Source organism: Pogona vitticeps, chromosome 4 (genome assembly GCF_051106095.1).
Source record: "Pogona vitticeps strain Pit_001003342236 chromosome 4, PviZW2.1, whole genome shotgun sequence".
NCBI lineage: Eukaryota > Metazoa > Chordata > Lepidosauria > Squamata > Agamidae > Pogona > Pogona vitticeps.
Genome location: NC_135786.1, coordinates 16,030,061 through 16,040,767, shown reverse-complemented (window position 1 = coordinate 16,040,767; position 10,707 = coordinate 16,030,061). Strand labels below are relative to the sequence as shown.

At 42.6% G+C, this 10,707-nt stretch overlaps 1 protein-coding gene across 4 annotated transcripts in view; it reads right to left on the bottom strand.

Moving 5' to 3' along the window:
• Positions 1-7,572: 7,572 nt before the first annotated feature.
• Positions 7,573-10,707, bottom strand: part of CTCFL (CCCTC-binding factor like) — a 30,452-nt gene continuing 27,317 nt past the window's right edge. For all 4 annotated transcript variants that reach the window (XM_020797479.3, XM_072996819.2, XM_072996820.2 and 1 more), the window contains exon 11: positions 7,573-10,303. In XM_020797479.3, coding sequence (XP_020653138.3) covers positions 10,175-10,303 — 129 coding nt within the window. In that variant the 3' untranslated portion in view covers positions 7,573-10,174. The remainder of the gene's footprint in view (positions 10,304-10,707) is intronic.

Sequence of the window (10,707 nt, the reverse complement as noted above, 5' to 3'; positions counted from 1 at the left end):
GAGACCACAGCTGAGATACAAGATTACAGTATCTACAAGCGGGATCTGAAGGCCTTAGGAATGGACCTCAACAGATGGGAAACCTTGACATCTGAGTGTTCAGCCTAGAGGCAGGCGGTGCATCATGGCCTCTCCCAATTTGAAGAGACACTTGTCCAGCAGGCCGAGGCAGGCAGTCCCGAAACCAGCAAAATCAGGGAGCTGGACAGGGTACAGATTGTATTTGTCTTCAGTGTGGAAGGGATTGTCACTCTCGAATTGGCCTTCTCAGCCACACTAGATGCTGTTCCAAGTCCTCCATACAGAGCACGTTACCATAGATAGTCTCTGGGGATTGAAGGATGTCTAATCAAGTAGTAAACATATACTGTACCCTACCAATAATAAAAGACTCCAAAATGTTATCACCATCTTGAGGCATATACTTGTCACGGTAGCCCACTCATAATGATTTGTGCTGTCAAATTAGTTCTGATTTATGATGATCCCTATCAGGAGTAGATATTTTCTGGAACTTTCTGGCTTTCTTCATAATCCAGCGCATGTTAGCATAGATACAGTACAGAGAGCCAGATATCTAACTCATTAAGCTAGCCAGCTTTCTGGAGCAGGTTTAAAAGTTGGAGAAAGGGTTTTGCTCTCAGGCACAGGTCTTTTAGTTTGATTATTCTGTCACTGCTTGACTTAAACCCTGAGGCAGGTGTGCAGATACGTGCACAAAACGGGTGGGCCCTCAGTTACTTTGGAGTACTTGAAGATTCCATAGTCAAGGCCCCATTCATCCCCATTCGTCCAGAAATAAAGCAAATCTGTCTTTGTCTGCTTTAGACTTTGCAGCAATACTTTTTAAAAGAGACCTCTGGGTAGTGTGGGCGGCATATAAATTGAATAAATAAATAAAATAAAAAGTTTGGGGAAGGCAGAGCAGAAAACTCTGTTTGCTTACCACGCCTGATGTTCTTGCACCGTGTAGTCGCTGCTTGATTGTGAATATTTGCTTAGTAATGAGGCCCTGAGGGACGTGGTGGCGCTGCGGGCTAAACCGCAGAAGCCTATGCTGCAGGGTCAGAAGACCAAGCAGTCATAAGATTGAATCCACGCGACGGAGTGAGCGCCCGTCGCTTGTCCCAGCTCCCGCCAACCTAGCGGTTCGAAAGCATGCAAATGCAAGTAGATAAATAGGGACCACCTCGGTGGGAAGGTAACAGCGTTCCGTGTCTAAGTCGCACTGGCCATGTGACCACGGATGATTGTCTTCGGACAAAACGCTGGCTCTATGGCTTGGAAACGGGGATGAGCACTGCCGCCTACAGTCGAACACGACTGGACAAAAATTGTCAAGGGGAACCTTTACCTTTACCTTTAATGAGGCCATGAGGATGTATGGCTTTCACCCAAAGTTGTCAAGGCAAATACGATTCCAGTAGCTTCTAAGAGCTCGGGAGATCACCAGAGTGCAAGCTGTAAATCTCTGGCCATGTTTTGCACTTGCTCTAGTAAGAAAGAGGAACCTGCTTCTCTGCCTTGCTCGCCTTCCCTGGTGGCCTTTTGTCTCAAAGGAGAAGGCAACGGCCTGGCACTGCCTAGACCAACCTCTGCCTGGAGATAAATTCTTTCTGACTCCCAAACAAACTACACCAGAGCACAGAGTGCTGTTCTCTGAAGATGCCGGCCACAGAGACTGGCAAAACGTTAGGAAGAACAACCTTCAGAACACGGCCAAAGAGCCCGAAAAACCCACAACAACCAATAAATTCTTTCTGTTGGCTCGAAGGAGGACAGATAGGAGTAACACAATTCAGGGCAGCAGGTCATCAGTTCAGCTGGGTTTTTTTTCCTCTCCCCCTTTCCTTGTTGTGTTGATAAAAACAGCAGAAAATTCCAAAGGTTGTTTTGGTTCCCTAAAAGCTTGGCTTCAAAAACTTCCTCAAGAGCTATTTAGAAACTATTTAGAGGGAGTTAAGCGTAGTTTTTTTTTAAAAAAGACTATGGGACTTGTTAGCCTGGGAAGGCAGCCCATCTAGAAGGAAAACTCCTATTTCATACCTCCACTACCTTGTGGCTATATCCACTGATGGAAAAGGTGTCGGGAGTAAACCTTGAGAAAAAATCCGGAGGCAGTTCGTGTCGTTCTGGCAACTCCTGCGACGTCGCTGGAACCAGTTGTATTGGCTCTTGCCTTTCCATTGGACTATTTCAGCGATGTGGAGAGGGGGGATTTGCTGCTTGGGTAACAGCCTGTCCTCCATATTACTTTACCCAGGCTTCGTGCTCTAAGAGAGGACACTCCAGCTTCGCATACAGTGTCTAAGTCCTCTATACAGAGCACATTGCCATAGTCTCTCGAGACTGAAGGATGCCTATGATGATGATGTCTATATAAACGTTTAAAGGGTTGAATAAAAACAAAAGAGCAGAAAGGCCAGGGAGAGGACGCTGCTGACGCACCCCTACCGGAACTGGAACCTCAGTTCTAGAAAAGTAAGTCAAGAAGAAAATATCAATGCACTTTTAACAGCAACCAGTAAATGGGACTTGCTCACATGGCACAGAATGAAAAATGAAGGGGAAAGAGCAAAAATGAAACCGAGGACAAAGGGTTTTATATATATAAACAGCTCTTATAAAGGCATAACACATGTTTGATAGTAACCGTTCAGAATACTGGCAAACTGTTAAAACGTCACATTAAAAATGGTTCCTCGCAAACTGTTAACATCATTTTTTCATCGTTTATTATAGACATACAGCATAATGCTAGGCAGAGTTCAACTGTTTCGGTGGTTGAATTTAAACAATAGCGAGCTGTTGAGAAAACAAAACGAACCCAGGAGGGACTAGTACCATTTGCTGGGAAGTACTGCTTCATTAAGCAGGTTTCCAGGGTTAGCCTGACTGCCCAATACACAACGGCAATGCCTCCCAAAGTTTTAGCTGTGGAAACAGAGAAAGCTGCAAGTGTATGACTGTATGAGGCCTTACAAAGATGTTTTAAAGTGCCATCCATCCATCATGGAATCTGCCATGAATCAAATGGAAGCTCCTAGTAAGTGCCAAAATTCCTCCGAACCGCTCTCCAGGTGTCAATGGTAGAGTGGATAGGACTTCTGAAAGTAAGCTCATACCCAAACGGCAATGCAATCAATCAAACAAGTGAACAAAAAAGGACAAATGTGAAGTTAGTCTGCAACAGGAGGATTAATAGACAGCAGGTGTAGCTCAATGGGTTGCAGTGCCTGGTTGCATAACCAGAGGCTGAGTGTCCAAATCCCTTCTTCATAATGAGAAGATCAGCAATAGAATCTGAGGATAGGGCCTCCAAACCAAGAGTGGACGGCTGCCAGCAGATGGCAAAGATTAGGAGGGCCAGATTTGATCCAGGGCCTGAAGTGCCCCACACTGGTATTAATGCTAGCTAAGTTATTTTAAAGTTAAAGAGTTTTATAAATGTTTTGACCCTAAGTAAGTCAAGAATCAAATGCAGATTATTCTGGGACTTCTTGGAATGCACATTTAGCAAGGGCTAATGGCCAGGTGAGAGCCAGTGTGGAGTCGTGGGTAGAGTGATGGGCTGGACCCAGAAAACCTGGGTTCAAATCCCTGCTTGTTCATGGAATCTCACTACTTGAACACATCACAAACCTTGAAAATCCTATTAGGGCTACCATAAGTTGGAAAGATCATGATGACACATAACAATGGCCAGGGAGGCTTGCTGGCTGACACTGTTGTTATGGATAAGCTGAAAGTTACGTCTTGGGTTGCAGTTCGAAGAATCCCTCAGTGAGCATGACTAGGTGCTACTTAAAGGTAAAGGTTCCCCTTGACAATTTGTCCAGTCGTGTCCGACTCTAGGCGGCGGTGCTCATCTCCGTTTCCAACCCATAGAGCTAGCGTTTGTCCGCAGACAATCCTCCGTGGTCACGTGGCCAGCATGACTAGACACAGAACGCCGTTTACCTTCCTACTGAGGTGGTTCCTATTTGTCTACTCACATCTTTGCATTCTGCATGCTTTTGAACCATAATTACCTTCCCATGCTCTTTATCAATAATACTACACTTTTTTACAGCTGTATATTGCAAATGCAAACTGGTGTAATGGTATGTATCACTTCCTCAGTTTTATATGGCAACAAAAACAAAGAGTGATTGTTAACTGTAATTAGGGTAAACCCATTAAATCAGTGGACTTTACTTCAGTGCAACTTAACTACTCCCATTCCTACAAAGGGTCTATCCTAGCATGAACATTTTTTTTCTGAAGACACCTTGTCACTGACTTTCAAGTGGCCATTCTGGAGCAAATGAAGAACGAAAGCAGACTGCAGGGTCAAAAGAGCTGGATTGCAATTTCATAGCATGTAAACAGTACGATAACGAGACACTCGTCCATAAATATTTGTCCCACATATCTCTGATAAAATCTTTTGAGTTGCCACAAAACATTCTGTTGTTTTTATGGCAACAGATGAACAAATTTACCGAGTTAGGAAAAGTTACTTTTTTCTTTTTTACATCAAAACTCTCAGAATTCTCTAGGAAGCCTAACTACTGGGCATGGCGGTTTGAGGACGTTCTGAGTGTCAGAGGTCCAAAAAAGGGTATTTCCTAAATCCCGTGTCTTTTTGTCTGAAAATGGCGAGAGGGTTCCCTCTTCTATCAAAGTCATAGAGTGTCATCAAATATGCAAGTGGAATCGTATCGCCATCTTGAGGCATATACTTGTCATGGCAGCCCACTCATAATGATTTGTGCTGTCAAATCGGTTCTGATTTACGATGATCCCTATCTGGTAGAGAGTACTCAGAAGTGGTTTACCATTCCCTTCTGCTGGGGATAGACTGGGACTAGGCAGTTTGCCCAAGGCCATGCAGGCTGGATCCTCGGGAATTGCATTCCCAACTTCTTGCTCCACAGCCAGATACCTAACACATTGAGCTAGCCAGCCAAAGCCCACATCTATATGCTACATCAATGTGCAAGGACTTTTAAAGACAAGCTTCTTATTTACTTTACAGCACTGTTTTTGACCTTTGCTTGCTAAGAAATATTATTTTCTCAATGCATGAATAACAGTATTCTCTTGAAGACAGGTGTTGAAGGCATACAACACTGGTGTGGTCCATGTAGTGATTACAACGGGATAGGATCCCACAGGTGACCGTGGACTACACTCTCAGCCTGACTCACTTCATAAAGTTGTTTTGAAGATCAAATGGAGAGAATCACAGTCATGTAAGTATATTAAGGTCCGCATAGTCAAAGCTATGGTTTTTCCAGTAGCAATGTATGGAAGTGAGGGCTGGACCATAAAGAAGGCTGACCGCCGAAGAATTGATGCTTTTGAATTGTGGTGCTGGAGGAGGCTCTTGAGAATCCCCTGAACTGCAAGGAGAACAAACCTATCCATTCTAAAGGAAATCAAGCCTGAGTGCTCACTGGAAAGACAGATCCTGAAGCTGAGGCTCCAGTACTTTGGCCATCTCATAAGAAGAGAAGACTCCTTGGGAAAGATCCTGATGTTGGGAAAATGTGAAGGTAAGAGGAGAAGGGGACGACAGAGGATGAGATGGCTGGACAGTGTCACTGAAGCTACCAACATGAATTTGACCCAACTCTGGGAGGCAGTGGAAGACAGGAGGGCCTGGTGTGCTCTGGTCCATGGGGTCACGAAGAATTGGACACGACTTAACAACTAAGCAACAAAAAAGAGCATTAATCTCACTGAAGGACAGGCAGGATATAGCGGTAATAAACAAATGAAATATTTTTGCATATTTCATTCTCAGAGGTTGAGAACAAAAAATTTCAAGTGTTCTCCTTGAAGGGTGAAATTATAAGGGTCTTTTTTGGGGGGGCAGGGGTTTCACATTAATTTCATTTTATTTTATTCCTATGCTGCCTTTCTCCACAAAGCAACTCCAGGTGGTTCATAATAATTTCAATGTAATAAATTCACTTTTCATTCATGTTGCTGCTTTCGTCCTGCGCACGTGCAGGATTAACCCATTTGTGTGCATTCACAGAGACCACTATGAAGAACTGGCCCTTCTGCCCTTTTTGCAAAAGTGAAAAATTTAGCAACAGTTGGGGGTTTTGGAGTGTGCTCTATTTCAGTGCATCAAGAGAGCTTTTTTCATGGAGAAAAATTTGTAACTATTCATTGCATCCCTAAAAAAGATAGGACCAGTCCTACCATTTAATCAGAGTGAGGGGAACACCTTAGGTGGCAGATGCTCCTTGCTGTTACTCCTGGACTCCATGACTGTCCATCTTAAGACACATTTGAATTGGACTACGGTACCTAAATGAGAATGATGCCTCACATGTGGTAAGGATCTATCCCTCTTGTCAAGGTTAAAGTCATGTTGAACTGTTTATCCAGCCAGTATTTGTATATGGAAAATGGATCCACCTTTATGTCCTTCAACTTGGGCAGTAAAACCTCTCAAGCCAACCATGTTTTGCCATATTCTTGTTTAACCTCAGTCACAAATAAAAGCCCGATTACTGTCCTTACCCTATTCAGGAATTCAATACTGGATGAAGTTGAAAACATGAGCAGGGAGAAAGGTCTAGACAGAATCTGTTTTTTAAAAAAGCCTCTGCTAACATGTAGAATGTATGCATGCAGTTGAGGACCTACAGCAATTAAGGTTCTTGATCACATGGAGAGATTCCACATGTAGCAAACAGTGTCCTCTTCAGACGGTCTTCATGTGGAGACAGTGACCGGGAGTAAAGGTTCCCTTTGACATTTAGTCCAGTCGTGTCCAACTCTAGGGCGCGGTGCTCATCCCTGTCACCAAGCCGTAGAGCCAGCGTTTGTCCGTAGACAGTTTCTGTGGTCACGTGGCCAGCATGACTAGACACGGAACGCTGTTGCCTTCCCACCGTGGTGGTACCTATTTATCTACTCGCATTTACATGCTTTCGAACTGCTAGGTTGGCAGGAGCGGGGACAAGCGACGGGAGCTCACTCCGTTGCGTGGATTCGATCTTACGACTGCTGGTCTTCCGACCCTACAGCACAGGGGCTTCTGCAGTTTAACCCGCAGAGCCACCACGTCAGACAGTGACCGGGAGGGGGCAGACTAAAACTGTCTCTCTGCCTGCAATTTCAAAGGAACCCCTTTTTAAAATGCTTGACTAGACCTCATATTTTCAATGTTTCTAGAATGAACTCAAATAACTGCACAACAATGAAGAAATATTTATTGTATACTTCAGATGAAACTGGATCCTTCTGAAAGCAAGTACAGCTCTGCTCACAGAGCAAGTAAGTGAGCCGCACAGTGGGTAGACCTGCCTACTCTCTGTCATCAATTTCCTCACACGGAAAGTGAGGAGGTTTCTGATCATGTAGAAAGTCTCCAAATGAGTAGGAACGGGGTCCCCTCTTTAGATGCGCTATTTTCTGGTAAGGAAAGTGGTGACATAGGCGGAAGGGTTAGCCATTCCCACTCTTGAAGGTTAAATACAGCATGAGAAGCAACGCCTAAACTGAGTGTCTCTTTCAGTACCAATTTTACAGGTTTATACCTAATTTCCCAAATACTTATGATTTGAATTATTCACACGGTGAGACATTTTTATTCTACTTTTACTTCAGATCGTTTGCTTTATAAAAGTGAGAGACATAGATTTACCATCGCTTAAGAAACTTGGTGAAAAAATGATGTTCACAAATATTTTACAAAACGAAACAAGCCCTGTCACAAACATTAACAACCTGGCAACTCCTAGATATAAGACTATTGTATTGTAACATTTTTAACGAAATGACAGCATTCTTAAAATTTGAAGGAAAACAACGACACAACCATTAATACAATACAATGTTAAGAAATAGTACTCCCAAACAAAAGTGTGTAGATTTGTGTTTTTAGACTGCAACTCCCAGAATTCCTGAGACGGACTTGGGAATTCTGGAAAACTGTCAAAAACATAAATCAGCACATTTCTACTACAAACTGCTGTCTTACATTATTATCTTTGAAATAATCAAAATCTGGAAATGATGTACAACGGACTCCAACCTCTAGGATTTACCCCCTTGGCCATGCTGCTTAGGAGACAATGGGAACAATGGTGGCTAGTGACTCCAATTTTAGGGGAACTGTGAATCTGCTCCAGGGTTTAGTCTGTGCTTCACAGCAGCTATCCAAGGTGCTCAACACTATCTTCAAATAGCTTCAGCATCCGGAATGGATTCATAGACCCCTTGAGATTGGAGTCACCCGTCACTACTGACTGGGAGTTAAAAAGTAACTTTTCTTGGTTTTCCAAATAATTGTCTATCTCAAAAGGGGCAAACTCCGTTCTTTCTCTTTTTAAAGAGTTTTATATGCAGAGTGTCTGAGCGCCTGGATTTCTGCTCCTTAATTAACAGCTGCCATTGCCAAAACAGGGGTCATGGATGGGTGATTTGTTATAATAGGGAAGAATTATATAGTTAATGTCTGATGTAGCTTGGCTCTCAAAACCTCCAGAGCCTTCTTGATTTAGAAACAGGACAAAGCAGTCACTTCATAGGCAATGATGTCTCTCTCCTAAGACTTTGGGGGGGAAAAGCCATCTGAAAAAGTTGAGTCACTAAAGAGATCTACATCAATGGCATTGAAGAATGAAATCAAATCAATCTATCTCCAGTTTCTCAAATTGTAGTTGGGACAAGGGAATCCAACCGTTTATTCAGAAGTGTCTTGCACTTGGCAAGAGAAGAAAAGCCACTTGAAACAATTCTAATTGTTAAACCTTTATAAAAGCCATTTGCAAGACAATGGAATTACTTTGTATGACACTAGCTTGAAAAATGCCAAAATGGAATTTTTGCTACCTTTAACCCATGAATAACGTCATATTGCAACACACCATAAAAATCAACTGGGATACATGCTTCTCTATGGTTGCTGTTCTGGATGCAGAAGGCACATTATTTCAGCCACATTACTTGTCCATTAAGTTGAAGATCATTTCACAATAACTGTTGCTTTCCTATCATCCAAAAATTTACTGCCTTTTCTCCATGCTCCAACATGAACACCATATGAGACACCAAACTGAGAGTTCACAGAAGGCGCTGCTTGAAGAGACATAGTAAGAGAGACAGGAAAAGAGAGAGACGGGACTTTGCGGGAAACAAAAAAAAAAACAACAACACACACACACACAAAAAAAACACACACACACACAAAACCTTCATTGCCTCAGGGACTGTAACTTCATTTGAGGCCAATGCCCATTGCTCCATTTATTATTTGGGCAGGAAAATCAGACCTAAATTTTAATTAATTAATTAATTAATTTCCAACTTGTTGGGGGCTGGGGAAGTTCACCTGGTTTGGAAGGCTGGGTGATAAGACAATGAATTTGGTAGTGCCATTACACAATTTTAGACCCAGGACTAAATGGTTTTATAAGTCCCCTTCCCTTTCTGATGGCCATTGTCTTTCTTCAGCTGTGAACTATATACTAACATTTATCTGATCTCACCCAACCTCTGATGCTCTCTAATTATTCCTGAGTTCATGACATGCCAGAATAAAATACAGCCCCGATGATTACCGGATGGGAGGGCGGAATACTATGAGCCATAGGTACATTTTTGCCTTTTAAAAATCACTTGAAGCACTGCACCTTTATGACTATGAAATGCTGTATAATGGAGAGCTTCTGCTGCCTTGACTGTTAAGTAAATTTGCTTGGGGATGAACACTGTTCTGCTGGAGAAAGAGATACAGATCTCTTATATTAAAGGATACAATATTCTTAATGAGAAAATAATAAAATGAGAATCAGAACTCATGTGCATACCTGGCTTGCAATGACCTGTTTCCAGGCTTGAAACACAGAACACTAACTATTTAATTTGTTTACCATATATGCTTTTCTCAGACAGCAAATAGATCTATGTATTTTTTTTTTAACTAACTACTGAAATGGAGAACAGAACTTAGGAAATATACTTTTTTGGTCTATGACTCCCAGACTCTTCCACGGGCCATTCCAACTGGTGACTTCTGGAAGTTGCAGTCCAAAAAGGTGGCCGGTCTGATCTCTGTGCATGATTCAGGCTTCGGCCGTTGCAATGTCTGTTCTATTTATCGCCTGAAAACCTAACATCTGGAACACTGGTCATGTCAAGCTCTGCAACTCCACCTGAGATCCACTTAATTACTACCTTCTCGTTGACGGTTATGGCTGGATCTTTTGTCAGCTTTCTTTTTCCCCTTGCTTCCTTTGCTGGGCTGAATCGCTCTTCTTTCTTCACACTTTTCAGCATGCTTATGCATATTACTCTGGCCAGCACAAAGGGACAAAAACAATTTAGTTAACCACCTTTGTAGCTATGTGAGGATGAGATCCATTGGGGAAATACCCTGACACAGAGGGAAAACTTGCTTTAAGGGAGATCCTTTCCAGCAAAGCATCTCTTTCTAATGCGACCAGACACAATCTTTTCTCACCGTTTGATCACATGAAGTTGAAGAGAGACATTTTAAAAAAATCTTCCATGATTTAAAAAAATAAATAAATGCACCTATTCTAAACCTTCACTGAAACTAATACAGTGATGGAATTATTACAGAACCTTTCGGTCCAGTCCCCCAGTCAGCATGGACACTGGCTAGGAAATTCTCGAGAGTACTCATCCTTCAAAAGTAACTTTTCAAAACTTGGGCCCTTAGAAATTAATTGAGGT